The sequence below is a fragment of the Equus przewalskii genome, chromosome 32 (assembly GCF_037783145.1).
Source record: "Equus przewalskii isolate Varuska chromosome 32, EquPr2, whole genome shotgun sequence".
Classification (NCBI taxonomy): Eukaryota; Metazoa; Chordata; class Mammalia; order Perissodactyla; family Equidae; genus Equus; species Equus przewalskii.
Genome location: NC_091862.1, coordinates 25991354 through 26006288, shown reverse-complemented (window position 1 = coordinate 26006288; position 14935 = coordinate 25991354). Strand labels below are relative to the sequence as shown.

The following is a 14935-nucleotide window of genomic DNA, read 5'->3' as shown; positions in this document are numbered from 1 at the left end:
TTTTGATCTACGTTTTCCCTGGTTTATTGTTTGTCTTTTCGCTCTGTGTAGGATGTTCTGTTGGTTAGAAATGTTAGTTTTGTGTGGTCACAGAACATCCGCGTAGAGACAGAACCTCAGGAGGAAGAGAGGCGAGAGTGGGGAAAGTCTTCTGTGGAACTGCCTGTAGGAGGAGCAGCTTGGACAGAAGGCTGGTGACTGAGTTTCTGTGCATGCCAGTGCACAGCGATGCTGGCATCTTGTGAGCTTCTGTTTTGTTTTTGTTCTAAATTTGCGAGGCTCTGTTTTACAGGCTTGGTTGCAACTCCTGCTGTGCTCCCTGACCCTGGGCTTCCCTGACCACTGCTTTCCAGTTGACAGCTGAGCTGCATGTCCAGCACCTGCCGCTTCTTGCACATTTCTAAAATCCCCTGCAGTTTTTAGTCCAGCTGCATAGGACTTGGAAACTTGTAGATAAAGGCCCGTTATTTATTGCTTCCTCTCGAGAACCAAGCTGCAACATGAGGTCTCTTAAGGCTAAATCGTGCATAACTTCCTTGTAATAACAAACTTAAATGCCGAGTCATAAGAAAGTTCTCATTTTTCTCATTCTGGCACTTGGATTGAAATTACATTTGTATATTAATAAAACGAAGACACAGCACTCACTTGAAACAAGAGTTTATTTGCACCCCGTGCATCATGCTGATCCAGTCAGCCCTTGTACCTTCTCAAGTGTCTGTGATGGCGAAGAGGTTTCCAGACTCGTTGCTTCTGCTAAAGGGCCTTGAGATGTGAGAGACGCAGGTCGTAGCCTGACATCTACCACTTTCCAAGGTCAGTGAAGTTTTCTAAGCCCGGATGTTCTTACCTGCAGAAAGTGAGGATAACATGATATTGTTTGTGACTAACTCTGCAAACAAACTGTACAACTGTTTGAAAAAGCCAACAGTTGTGTCATGATTTGGGATTTTTGGTGTTTTCTGGTTCAGGTTTTGGTTCCTAGTTTTTCGTGTGGTCGTGTGGCTGCTTCCCAACTCCTGATGAGTGCGTGTTCCACTTTGGAGAACCCAGGGCAGACCTTGGCTTTCCCTCACAAAGCTGGCCGTGAACGGTACTCTTCCAGAATTGTTCCACTTCCCTGGAGGAGTGGGGAGCCTTTAGTTTCTCTGCAAGTTCAGATCTGGGGTCTCTTGCTGTGGGGATTTTGCCAGAGAATCTGCAGTGCTTGCTTGCTGGTCTCAGGGCGAGCCCGGCTCCTGGAGGGAGCTCCTCTGGAGTGTCTGCAGAAGGCCTTTCTGACCCCACTGTGGGGAGGCTCTGTGGAGCTGAAGCCTTGGGGAGGGTGCTTTCACCAGGGTGAGGAGAGAGATTGGAGATGGTTTTGTTGTGATCTGTGAATCACCCTGTCCCCAGGTTTCATTGTCACAGCAGATCCCACTGTGATTTTAGCCCAGAGTGAGCAGAGCCTTGCGCATGGCCTGCTGTACTGCAGGATTTATGGGTGCCTCTGCTTGTCATCACGACTCACAGCGTGTGTATCTTGATTCGCGCTTTAGGCCTTCCCGCCCTTTACCTGCCTCCGGGGTCCTGTGCAGGGAGTGTGAGTGTGGTAGAAGCACTTGAAATGCTTGCATATGACTTTCTTTTGTTTCCTTACCTCCCTTTTAGATTTCACATTTTAAAATAGCTTAGAGAATTATGAATATTTCAAACTGTATTATGAATTTTATCAAAATAACTTCTATAGGCATATGATAGTATGTATATGTATTAGTGTATATCTATAAATGTTTTAATGTGTTTATATCGCATCATTGTTTTTCTTGAGATTCGGTTAATTAAAAACAGTTTGTAAGCTTCATCTTTGAGAGATTCGAATTTGAAATTTGACTTTGGAATAAATCAGTTTTACCTCATAACTTATTTTTTAATGTTCCATGAAATATGTGATCTAAAGATGACTTCTAAGAATTTTTAATGAATTAATTTGAAATGTTTTTCTCTTGACAGATTTGGAAATACAATTTAGAATTCATTTGGAGTATAGTCATATATACATATGTATATATGTATATATTTTAATTATAGTTATTACGACAAATTCTCTTATGGCAAAAAGAAATTTCTAGATATTTTTGGTAACGTTTTTAAATGGTATATTATTTTTTCCATCTAGTTTAGAAATGAACAGTTTTGAGTCTTTGAGAATGGCCATATCTGTGTTCCATAGAAGTTAGTAATTGGAAAAGGAATCATTGTCTAGTTATAATGACATCACTGGCTTACTATCACTGGGGTGTAAACTTTGAGTTTCCTTTGCGGCAGGAAATTTTATGAAATACTCTCTTGAAAACAAGTCATCATAATAGTAAGCTGTGTTGAGTGTGTGTGTGGGGTGAACTGCTGGGCCATGATGTGACTGGTTCTTGAGTCTAGTTTTCATTTCCACTGAGGTATGTGTAAGACTTACACCCTCTCCTTTGACAAGTCTTTCCTTGTTGCAACAGATTTTGTAACCTGCTTTTTGGTTGCTGATGCGGTGTTTCAGAAATAGGCTGAGCAGTGTGGCCCCCGGGCAAAAGCTTTGTCTTTTCTCCCCAGATCCCAGCAGAGTGTCTGCCAGGGTGGAAGGGTTGCTCATAAAGCGTTTCCCAGGTTTCTGTTAAAGGGAAGGCAAGGCAGCAGAAAGTGTTTTTTTCAGGGAGTTCAGCATAGCAGAAGAGTCACATGGAAAACAAAGGAAGTATAAGGATTTAGTGCAGTCTGGGTTATGGAGAGGGTGGGGAGATGAATTTAGCTACATCGTGCTGAGGTTTTATTCGTTTAAATACAGTAATCTTAAAATGGTCTTGGGAGTTGGTTATGTTGACCCAGTGTGTCGACCCACACAGGGTGAGGCGAGGCAGGCTGAGCTGTTTCTCACTGTCAGGGCTCTTTTTGCTGCCTGAGTCGGTAGTCTCCATACTGATAGAATGGTGTTTCTTCACATTCTTTCCAAGGAAAATTGCTTTATTCTCATTGAATGACAAGTAAGCCTTTGCTAATTTTTTTTTCTTTTTTTTTGAGTTTAGCGATTCTGTTAACTAGAGTAGCTTTACCTTCTTGTCTGTCTGTCTGTGTTTTTGAGGAGTGCAAAGATTGGGGTCAGGAAACCTTTATATTGTAATCAGGCTTGAGCACTTGCTTCTTTAACTTGGTTTTCCTTGTGCCTAGTTTTTAAGTAATTCTGAGGATTATTGTGGGTATTGAATGTTTTGAAATAGGCTTTTGTGTAACCAGATCGTATTAAGTGGTTCTATAATTTTGAGTAAGATACTATTCCAAATTGTAGACCTACTTACTATGATCTTGTTACATAAAGCTGTTGGTCACTGCCTCTCTGTGTAGACTGGCCCTGTGCTCTTTATTTGTGTGCATATGGGTGGGAATGGAAGAGGGAAGCCGCTTACCAGCTGGCTGACCCGGGGCAGGTCGCTGCAGGACCCTTTGTGGGCTCAGGGAGCATTTGTAGACTCTGAACCAAGGAATTGCCTTATTTCTGTTGTCTGGAACTTTGGTATTTTTAGGAAACACTCAGAAAAACTATGAAACCACCATCTTCATCCTGACATTCAGCCTAAACCAGGCATATTTTGGGTCCATGTCCTTTTGGGTCTTGACATGGGCTCTGTTAGACAAAGAAAATAAGAATTTTCTACGTTACAGTCATTATTGATATAAATTTCTTACCAATATTAGAGTTTTGGAACCAGAATGGAAATCAAAAATAGATAAAATAGAAGCCTGTAGCTTTGTTTAGTTTGACCTCAAGGCTGGGTAGGCTTGTGGGTTTTAATTGAAAGTAAGAAAAGAGTGGACTAGGAGAAGAAACTGAACATATTGAGAATATTAAAAGCCCAGGTTGTTAAATGTAGTTGAAGAGCTCGTGTTTTTGAGGAGGGGGGTATGTGAAGCACCCACGTTTATTTGGATAGAGTGGTTTGAGAGAAAGCCTTGTGTTTAAACTCTGAGAGTAAAAACATGTTTGACTGAATGTAATCACCATGTGCTCGACGTGCTGCCCACTTTGGAGCAGGCTCACATGCTGAAATAACATGAGCGAGGATAGACTCAATCAGAAGGTCAGTCAGACATGCTGAGTGAGCTCACTATAGCTCCTGGACTAATTAAAACAAGTTGACAAAATATTTTTGTAAGTATTAGCTTCCCTTTTTGTATAGGACTTAGTGTCGTTTGAAATTTTGTAGTAGAGAAAGGGTTTCAAAATATTTGAGAAAATTTCTTTAAAGACCTTTTGAGTTTTCACTCAAACACATACCCACCAGTTAATCAAGAAGTGATTTTAAACACTCGGAGAACTTGAGGCATTGTGTGGGCACCAGGGGGCTGCAGTTAGCCTTCTGATCACCTGTGTCCCCCCCTCCCTGTAATCCACACTCCGTGCTGCAGCCATGGGGAGGGAGCACGAACCTGATGCAGAGGCTCTGCATGTCGGCTGGTGGGCAGTCAGGGGGAAAGGCCTAATTGTGGAGCTCCTTGAACATATCTAAAGGACTTGGGACCTCAGTCTGGGAGCTTCTGAGGTTCCTGAATGTATGTATGATGTAATCATAGTGCAATTTTCAGGAGGCTGATTGGAAAGTGGTTATCAAACATTTTTGCTTGTGTATCCCCTAAAAGAATTTACAAAAACAGAGTCCTTGCACATTTAACATTGTCACACCCAGTTTTTTAAAGGTATAAATAAATGCAGAGGAATACAGTTTACAGTTTATTGTAAACAGTGTCATTTAAATGTATTTAAACAGAATCCAGATATGGTAACTTATTAACCATTATCAGCCATTTAAAAAAAACAGAAATTTTTACATTTTTCTTTATTTCTATTCATTTTTACCCAGAATTTGATCCTAAGAGTATTGTCCTGCTTGAAATTCTTTTATGATCATCCTATCATGTTTTGCTATAACAAAATATGTATATAAACTTAAATTTATGTTAAGCACTTCCAGAATGGCAGAATAAGGACTCAAGAAATTTCCTTCTCCATAAAAGGGATGAGAACACTGGCAAAAATGATGAAAATCAACTTTTTCAGAACTCTAGAAATTAACCAAAGGCTTGCAATAATCCTAGGAGAGTTTATTCAGGGGAAATGACTGAATCGTAGTAAGAATGGTGAATTTTGTCGTTTGCACTTGTCTTCAGTTTCCCACTTCCTCTCCCTAGCTCTGTGGTAGCTTTAAAACAAACAGCCTAGTCAACACTGGAGGGGGAGAACAGATCTGGAGCTCCCCCAAAAGCCCTGGCCCCAGAGAAGTGTCACTGTCTGACTTGTGTGGAAGCCCCTGGTAGAGCCTTATTCACAGGGCTTGTTCTTACTTGGCCTGGTTCACAGATGGCCTAGTGGTGAAAGCCGTGTTCTAGGGCATCTCTTGAAAACAGTCAGCAGCAGTTGTTTAAGATTTCAGTTCCCCTGTAGCAGTGATACCAGTTGGGGCAAATAAGAAGTGGGCCAAAAAACTTAAAAAGAATATCTTGGGAATGAGGTTGCCACAGAGGGCTTTGAAAAGCTCTGATATATTCCTGGTGCTCTAGGAGACCGTGTGTGCTCAGGGAAGACCTGAGGAGGCCGTCATTCTCACCTCTGACTGACCTTGAGGCTCTGCACAAGCAGAAAGTAAAGGCTGAAACAGGGTTGTAAACTGGTAAAACATTGAAGGCATGCCCAAACACACACAGAGGCCCTTGGCAAAGGCTGGGAGACCTGTGAGTTCAAAGCATTTAAGGACGTCTCTGTCTAGTCATTAATTGACCACTAAGCTAATTCGGCAAAGACTTCATTGCCTGCACATGACAAAAAAATACAGACTTTGCAGTATTAGTGCAGGAAAGACACTAAACAAACAAACAAATAGCAGCAGCAACACTGTATCCTGCAAGGAGAGGGAATCTGATTTTCAGAGTTGCCACCTTATGTTATTTAAAAGATCCAGTTTTCAACAAAAAAGTATAAGATACTCAAAGAAGTAGGAAAGTATGGCTTATGATGTTATTTATTGTTTGCATCCCCTGTGTTGCACTCTGCACCAGGCACCTAACAGGTGTTCAGAAACATTATTTGAAGTGACTTGCATTGAATAGCAGCTGGTCATAATTAGCTGATTTTCAGAGACTCCATGTATTTTCTTCTGTAGGAAGTGTTTAATCCTGAGGCAAACCTGGTGTTTTTATTATGCCTCCTAGAACACTGTCCTTAGTAAACCATAGCTACTAAAAAGAAAGCTGTAGGTTTGCTCAAATGAGTGTTTATTAGTGTCCTGGAAAATTTGAAGGCTTGTTCTTTAGGCAGTTACATACAATAAACTTACTAAGAAAACTGACCTATTCAGAGACCAGATCACTTTGAAGTGTTTCCTGTAGGAAGTTTATCTTTATAGCTTGAGATTTTAAAGCATTTTCAGAATACAACTATTACACATTTTTGCAGATGTCCAGATCTCTAGTGACCTACAGTCAAGTACTCACAATCTCCTGTATTTGACTTCTTTGTTGTAACAACTCAGAGGAGTTTGGTGTGTCAGACTTAATTAGTTGGTGTAAAGTCTGCTCATCAGCGCATGTTGATTAAAAAAGTCTGGCCTCAAGTCCATCCTGTTTGCAGATGACAGACTTTCACCATTTTCATCATCCATCATCATGATGGAAGAAGTTCAGGGTTGTCATGTTCTGTTTTGATGTTCCCTGATTTATTCCAGGAGCCGAAAAGAGGAAACTGGAAATGCTGACGTCATCACACCTGTGCACAGAGTGTTATCAATATTTCCTATTTCTACATACTCATTTGTGTATATTTTTCTGTATTCCCCATCATTCTCTTTTACTGCAGTGTCTGAAGAAAGATGAAGTAACCCTGCCACGCTGGTGGCTTCACAGTCATGTTGCTGCAGGAGAAGAGGTTCGCTGGGTCCACGCTGATGCCATGCAGGGAGGCAGGGGCTGATGAGGATCGTAGGGAGCGTGGTCAGAATCCCCATGGTGAGGTTCCTGCAGTAGCCTGCGCTGAGCAAGCCAGCACTCAAGAGTGACACGAGAAAGGGCAACCCATAAAGTAAACAGTGTGTGCTGGGTGTTGTGAACAAGGCCAGAAACTGACTGGGTTCACATGGGTCGTGAGGTTAAAATTTAACTGTGAAAGGACTTGGTTAGCAAAACCATAACTCCCTTTTAAGGCCTAGTTTGGGTTTATAAGAAATCAGAGCCCCTTGTCTTTTCTACTTTGTGTTTCATCGATTTCTGTTTGCAAATGTATAAGAACATAATAAGCAATTTCCTTTGAAAGAGCATTTTGGGTTTTCTGTAGAGTACGTGAAAGTAAAATGCAGGTTTTTCTTGTTCACTGTGGAAATAATACTGTTGCTTCTGGAGTAGATGTGTTTGCATGTGTATAAAATTACATGGGTAAGGCGTGTATCTGGTTACTCATAGATAAGCTCTTGTACGTACATGAGTGTGTGTCTCATTTCACTTGGCACCTGTTATAAACATTTTTTCTTATAATTCTTATATATGAAGTTCGTGTATCTGATTACCCATGAACATGACTTTTTCTTATTAAAACAAGTTACCATTATAGTTGTTAATGCCATTAATAAAGGCTAGATAACTACAATAATCTGTTATTGTTGCTATTAAGTTGTTACACTGACGTTTCTTTCTTTCTTTTTTTTGCTGAAGATTATTAGTCCTGAATAACGTCTGTTGCCAGTCTTCCTCCTTTTGTGCTTGAGGAAGATTAGCCCTGAGCTAACATCTGTGCCAGTCTTTCTCTATATGTGGGTTGCCACCACAGCATGGCTGACGAGTGGTGTAGGTCCACGCCTTGGATCTGAACCTGGGAACTTCGGCCGTTGAAACAGAGCGTGTCAAACTAAACCACTAGACCATGGGGCTGTTCCCCACATTGACGTTTCTTAAGGAGCCATCCCAAGAAGATGGAATCACTTGGACTCTTGTAGTTGTCCGTGGTGATGTGATCCAGCAGCAGGTTCAGATTATGTGACTGCATCTTTGTCACTTGTCGTTTCTTAGTTCATTGCTCTTTTCTCTGCCTCTCCGCATACATCTAGTCTCTGAGGTAAATATGGGACTCTCATTTTTGTATTTGCCAGAAATGAATTCCCAAGTTTGATAGGTGAGGAAGGAGATTTGCTGTTGAGAAGAGCTACAGAGAGACAAAGCTGGGCCCACATGAGGGTGACAGTGCCCGGAGGAATCTAGGCTTTGTAGGTTAGAGCCAAGCAGAAAGGACCCCTTAGGAGAAGACAAGGCAGGAAGAGTTGGGAGGAATCCCAGCCCAGCTCACTGTGTCACTGTTTCACAGTGAGCTGGGGACGGGGGGATGCAGGGGAGGCACCTGCGTGGACCAGAGGGGCAAGGAGGACTGAGGACTGGGTTGGCTGGCAGAGCACTGAGCAACAGGAGCCGGCCTGAGATGTCTGAGAGGAGCTGAGTGAGAAACCAGTGAGATGGGAACAGGTAGAGGCTGTGGTGCTGTGAATAGCCAAATCTGAAGCTGAGGGAGGAGCCACGGGGAGGTGGATGAGAAGTGTGGAATGGGTGAGGTGAGCGGCTCCAGGACCGAGCGCTCCTGTGCTTGTGCCACAGGTGCCTCTCAGAAGCAGAGCAGGGGTGTGGCAGAGAGAGGAGCCCTTCCTGAAAGGAGCCATGTTTGTAGGGCCCCTGGGGGCAGTAGGTCAGCACCGGCATCCCTCTCACTTCACTCCCCTCTCTGGCTGACTTTGAAAGTCACGAGGAAGGGGCATGTTGGCACCTGTCAGGTGTAGACTTTAATATGTACTGGGTAAAACTGACTTGCAAGTTAGGCGAAGAGGTAGTGGATGGGTTATGTTTTCATCATTTATACGCTCCTTGTTCCAAAAATAAAGTGGCTTTCCAAAATACATATAATAGTATAAGATAAATAGTAAATAAGTGACGATATTATTAGTAGGGACAATACTGCTAGGAAAAATAATGGACGTCCTGCATCATTACAAGAGGTAACTCACAAATTTGGCTTTCAGATTTGTTGCACACAGAGGCAGACAGAAGTAGTGGTGTGCTCGACAGTCTCCATCAGATTAAAAAAAAAAAACCCCAAACCAGTCACTTAGCCATTTGTAAGACATTGTAAAATACTGAGCAATGTCCATGGCAATATCCTTTCATAAATAAGACAGATTTATTAGGTCTGCTCATGTCATTAAAAGCAGTCTGTCCAGGGAATGAAACAGTGGTGCAGGTGACCGGCTCTGTGATGCCTGGCGTAACTGAGGGGTAGATTTTATCTAGCACCAGAGTTACACACCCAGACTCCTCCAGGGTCCTGGCCCATAGTAAGTATCTGGGTGGGGCTGGGGCGGAGCCCTGGCTGACCGGAGAATGCATGATGTACCTAAAAGGCATTTGGGTTTACATTTTGTAACGGAAAAACCCTGTACTGGTTTAATAAGACGCTGCAGGCCACACAGCCCCACTGGAACTCTGATCTAGAGGAATGTGTGCACACCATCCGTGAAGTCTCTTAAAAATTGTTTCAGTTGAACTTTTGGAAGATGTTGAAGAACAGTGAGTCACGGGTTATGTTCTCTGACAGGTACCTGGTCTGCAGGTGACCCATGCTGCCAGTTAACACGCAGCCATATGCTTTACCTGTTGGACAGACTAGGGAGGAGCTAAAGTCACTCGTCTTTTCAGCCGTTGGGAATCCAGAGGGGAGGGGAGAGGCCAGCTGTGCTCTGGCCTTGGGTCTCCAGGTACCATTTTGGGCTCACGAAGAGGGAAGCAGGCCAACATTTTGGGGACACTGTGCTAGAACTTAGATGATAAATGTGAATCACATGTAAAGAATATGATTTGGGAGTTTTGATTATGGCCACATTTTGAATATTTGTGCTGGCGAGGGAGGATATTGACAAGGATGATCGAAATCAAGTTCTGTAGTGTTTCAGAAGCAGCAAGGAGAAGGGTTTAAAGCTGAGGTGTGGCACCAGAGGGCGAGCTCGCATCTTCTTCCGGGGCTTTCACACGGCATGGCTGAACAGCTGTCCAGGCAGTTCCTCTGCAGTTATGTACATGCACTTGCACATATGCACACACACACCCCTGGTCTGGAGTTCTGTTCGTACCTTCAAGTATTGTGACTTGGTTCTGAGAGCTCCTGGACCTCCCTTGCCTTCAGGGTGAGTGGTTGCAGTGCCTGTGATGCGAGGGTGTTGTGTAGCTCTCAGTGACCCAGCACCCTTAAAATCTAAATCTCTAAGCAAGAAAAAAGACAGCCCTTCAGTTTATTTCCTAGTACAGTATGATCCCATTATATGCAAGTTGTATTATGCAGGTTTCAACTAATGACATAATATTAATGAAAGCTTCACAGTACGTGCAAAATTTCCCTGGACACCTTCCCCCAAATTATGCATCAAGCCATCTCATATTTTTAAAGCTAGTACGTCAGCTGAATTATAGAAATGCTTTGTTACCCAGTGGCATCACCTTTTCTTAGAAATGCCTACTAACCCTTGGCAATACTATGTGAGCTCCTGTTCTTTATAGAACTTCTTCAAGGATTTTGGTGACATTTGTGTTATTATTTTAACATTATCTGTTATAACTTAAATCCATATTATGGCTTTCAAAATAACATCCAAGTGTGCTAATACTGATGCTGAAAAACATGCTGAAAATCAGTAACTTTGAAACAGAAATGTGATAAAACACTGTGATATGCCACACTGTCAATTTATGAGATGCAACTGAGAAATGTTAGACATAATGCTGGTATTAGAAAGCACCAGTAAAACAAAAATACAGCACTATACTTCAGACTTAGGTGTTCTCAGGATGCGTTCCCGCATCCTGCCCCAGCCGGGGGATAGCTGGTCTTGAGTTAGGTAAGGTCTGCAGGAACACATCTGTGAATCACGTGCAGCCGTGCTTCGTGAATCCCTGTCACGTGCCTCGGAAAAGATTGCTTAGGTTGAGAAAGACACAACAAGGTTCTTATTTGTCTGACATTGAGGAGAACATCTGTAAGGGCTTCGAAGAAGAGAATTTTGAAGGTCACTCCTTCTACTTCTTTAGAACTTGTCAGTAAATATTTGGTGGATTATTTTTTTTTTTAAAGATTTTATTTTTAACTTTTTCTCCCCAAAGCTCCCCAGTACATAGTTGTATATTCTTCCTTGTGGGTCCTTCTAGTTGTGGCATGTGGGACGCTGCCTCAGCGTGGTTTGATGAGCAGTGCCATGTCTGCGCCCAGGATTCGAACCAACGAAACGCTGGGCCGCCTGCATCGGAGCGCGCGAACTTAACCACTCGGCCCCGGGGCCAGCCCCTGGGGGATTATTTTATGCATGCCCCTTGCTTTGTTTGTTGTGGGGAGAAATACACTTCTTCCACCTGCTTAGGTTTGGAGAAGTGAGAATGGTCACCTCATTGTAGCTTTGCTCTGAACGCATTCAAAGTCCTTTGTTTTTTACATCATGACAGAAAGTGATAGGACTTTTAATAACAATTGCTTGTATTTAAATGGTGCTTATTATGTGACAAGCACTGTTCAAACTGCCTTAATAACTCCTTGTACCCTCATGGCAAGCCTTTGAGGTAGGTCGTATTACTCCTGGCATTTCACAGGTAAGAAAACAGAAGCACAGGGAGGTTAGGTGACTTGCCAGAGGTCTTAAAATTGGTAAGCTGCAGAACTGAGAGATCTGCATTCTCAGTCACCATGCTCTGGGGCCTCTTAGGAGGCTGGAGATGAGGATCTTATGTCAGAAACTTCATGCCCTGAGGGGAACTTGCTCTGCAAGCAAGGGGATGTGTTCCCCTGTAAGAGGAGTTATTGCATGTAAGAGATCTGTGTGGTAAAATCGTTGTTCAGAACCCTCATCTTTGCTTTTGGTAACAGATGCTGAAGGAGGGTAGAGTAGGCTGTGGTAAGTTTGAGGATGTGAGGATGGGGCTGGGCCCTGCCCTGAGAACAAGGTCCTGGGCTGAGTCTGAAAGACTATGGAGAGCTCCCCAGAGCTGGGCAGTGGGCCTCTGCCCCCAGGGGTCACCCCTTCTCCATCGTCCAGCGCTCAGTCTGCACCCAGTACTGAGTGATCGAGCCATCCTTCAACAGGACATTGTTGAACACCCACTACGATTTGCACAGTAGTAGGTTTAAAAGGATGAAGATGGCCAGGCCCCATGAAAAGATGTTCATCATCGCTGATCATCAGGGAAATGCAAATCAAAACTACACTAAGACATCACCTTACACCCATTAGAATGACAAAAATATCTAAAACTAATAGTAACAAATGTTGGAGAGGTTGTGGAGAAAAAGGAACCCTCATACACTGCTGGTGGGAATGCAAACTGGTGCAGCCACTATGGAAAACAGTATGGAGATTCCTCAAAAAATTAAAAATAGAACTACTATACGACCCAGCTATTCCACTACTGGGTATCTATCCAAAGAGCTTGAAGTCAGCAATTCCAAAAGTCCTATGCACCCCAATGTTTATTGCAGCATTATTTACGATAGCCAAGACATGGAAGAAACCTAAGTGCCCATCAACAGATGAATGGAGAAAGAAGATGTGGTATATATATACAATGGAATACTACTCAGCTGTAAAACAGAACAAAATCATTCCATTTGCAGTAACATGGATGGACCTTGAGGGAATTATGTTAAGTGAAATAAGCCAGTTAGAGAAGGATAATCTCTGTATGACTCCACTCATATGAGGAATTTAAAAATGTGGACAAAGAGAACAGATTAGTGGCTACCAGGGGAAAAGTGGGGTGGGGGGTGGGCACAAAGGGTGAAGTGGTGCACCTACAGCACGACTGACAAACATTAATGTACAACTGAAATTTCACAAGATTGTAACCTATCATTAACTCAAAAAAAAAAAGAAAAAAAGATGACCAGGCCCTGCCTGAGGCTTTGCCTAGAAAGCCTGGGATGACTTCTAGACTCCCTAACTCCCTATCTGCTGGGGAGTTTTTTAAGAGGGGTGAAAACATTTTATTTCACAGTTAAAAAGCAGGTGCTTTCACAGTTAAAGTGACAGTGCCTGATTTACAGGGCTCCTGTGAGTGTGAATGGATTTTTCGAGGGGTTTGGGTTTGTTGGGCAGCCCTTGTAAATGACTCCTGTCAGATCCTTCCCTTTAATAGTTCGGCAGCGTGGAGACCTCAGTGGGAGGAGGGACACAGGATGAGAAGCTGGGTAGAGTGACAGACTGCTGAAGTCAGCTTAGCCTGGTTATCCTGCTATCCAGACTTGATAACTGCTTGAGATTGTTGCCCAGAACGAGAGGAGCCCTGACTCTTCTCACTTGGGCAGGGAGAACTAGAAACTGAGTGTTGAATGTTCCATGATGATGCTGTAAAACAGGCAGCGGAGGGCTTGTATATATTTTTCAAAACAATGCTGACTCTACATAAAGGAAGGTTTCCCATGTTGCTTGTTAGTCAAGCTATCACGGCCCAGACTAAGATCCTGAAGGACACAAGCCCCCAGTGACTGGACTCCGATTCCCCCTGCGCCCCTTAAAGGTTGAGTTGCATCAGTCTGTATTCTGTGTGTGCCTTCGTGGGACTGCTGTTCTCAGGAGCTGGGGATTTTGTATATTGAGGGACAGCTTTCAGAAGCAAATACGTTTCTGTGATACTGGATTGCTCATTTGTTATAGGTGTGACTTTGAACGCCACCAGTGCTGTCTTTTTGGATTATAAAATCTCTTCCTACGTGTTTTGGTTTATTGTTAGACTTAGGAAATTGAAAAAGAGGCATGGCATTATCCATTTGTTTACTTTCTAAATACCTATTGTGTGTCCAAAACATTAGATAGAAAATGTAGGAAATATATTGGAGCAGCTTGCATTTAGTTGGGGAGCTAAGCACACAGATAGAAAGTTATGGTAGAGCTGGTCCTGGAGAGTTTTTATGGAACTTTACAAAGTGCTTCCGCATATATTTGAGGTATGTGAAGGCAAGCCTTTTTAGCCTCTCTTTGCAGATGAGGAAACTGCTCCGTCTCAAATAACTGGTCACTAGCAGAACTGGCCCCCAGACCCCTCGCTCCTTATTCCCAGCTGCCTTTCTAGTGTGGACAGCAGGAGGGAGGGGGTGAGCAGAGAGAGAGATGAGTTTGAGCAGGCCTTGAAGGACATCATGTCTTTGAGTGTAGAGGCCAGCCTGCCAGCTGCTCCAAAGGCTACGTGAGATGTAAAAGCCTTGTCAGAAGTCCTCCCTGTTCCCACAGCTCGCCTTGTTACCCTGTTTCTGAGTGGCCGACTCCCTCAAGCCTCGCCCTCCAGCTGGAGGTGTGTAATAGTGTGAGGTGTCTGTTGCCCATATTACTTGGTATTAAACAAGCCCTTGGCTTTGTACTTGTTTTTGAGGCCCAACCACAAGGCCACATCAAAGTGGCTGGAAATGTAAACTAGCAGGACTGGCAAGGTGGAGTGGGACCTCTTCATTGTAGAGTCTTGAGGGGAGAGAGCAGGTGAGAATGGCTGTGCCCATTATGGGTGATGTCAGAGGCCAGGAATGTGGAGTTGTGCGCCCTGCTCTGTGATCCAGGCACGCATTTCTTTCTATCAGAGCTCTTAGCACGATTTGCCAATCTTTCCAGCTCCAACGACTGGGTACGTAGGAAGTGCTCAGAATTGGTTAAATGATGCATTTACAGCTTTCTTGTAAAGATATAAATAGGATTTTTTCCTTGTTAGCCTGCTTTTCTTTAATATGAACGTACTTTTAAAAGAAATACCAAATCAATCTCAGCATTTAAAGTTTTAAACTTTGGATATTGTGACTGCAAAGATATAGTTAGACCATTCTTTAATTTGGTTTCATTAGTCCTGAGTTAATATGATTTTGGTTATTGCC

At 43.1% G+C, this 14935-nt stretch overlaps 1 protein-coding gene across 4 annotated transcripts in view; it reads left to right on the top strand.

The window, feature by feature from the left end:
- HECA (hdc homolog, cell cycle regulator) overlaps nucleotides 1-14935 on the top strand; it is a 43842-nt gene that overhangs the window by 11677 nt on the left and 17230 nt on the right. Inside the window, exon 1 of one of the 4 annotated variants that reach the window (XM_070603170.1) lies at nucleotides 2673-3011. The exons of 2 other annotated variants lie outside the window; for them this stretch is intronic. In XM_070603170.1, coding sequence (XP_070459271.1) covers nucleotides 3005-3011 — 7 coding nt within the window. In that variant the 5' untranslated portion in view covers nucleotides 2673-3004. Of the gene's footprint in view, nucleotides 1-2672; nucleotides 3012-14935 lie in introns of those variants that run through there. One more of the 4 variants, XM_070603169.1, reaches the window with a different exon arrangement.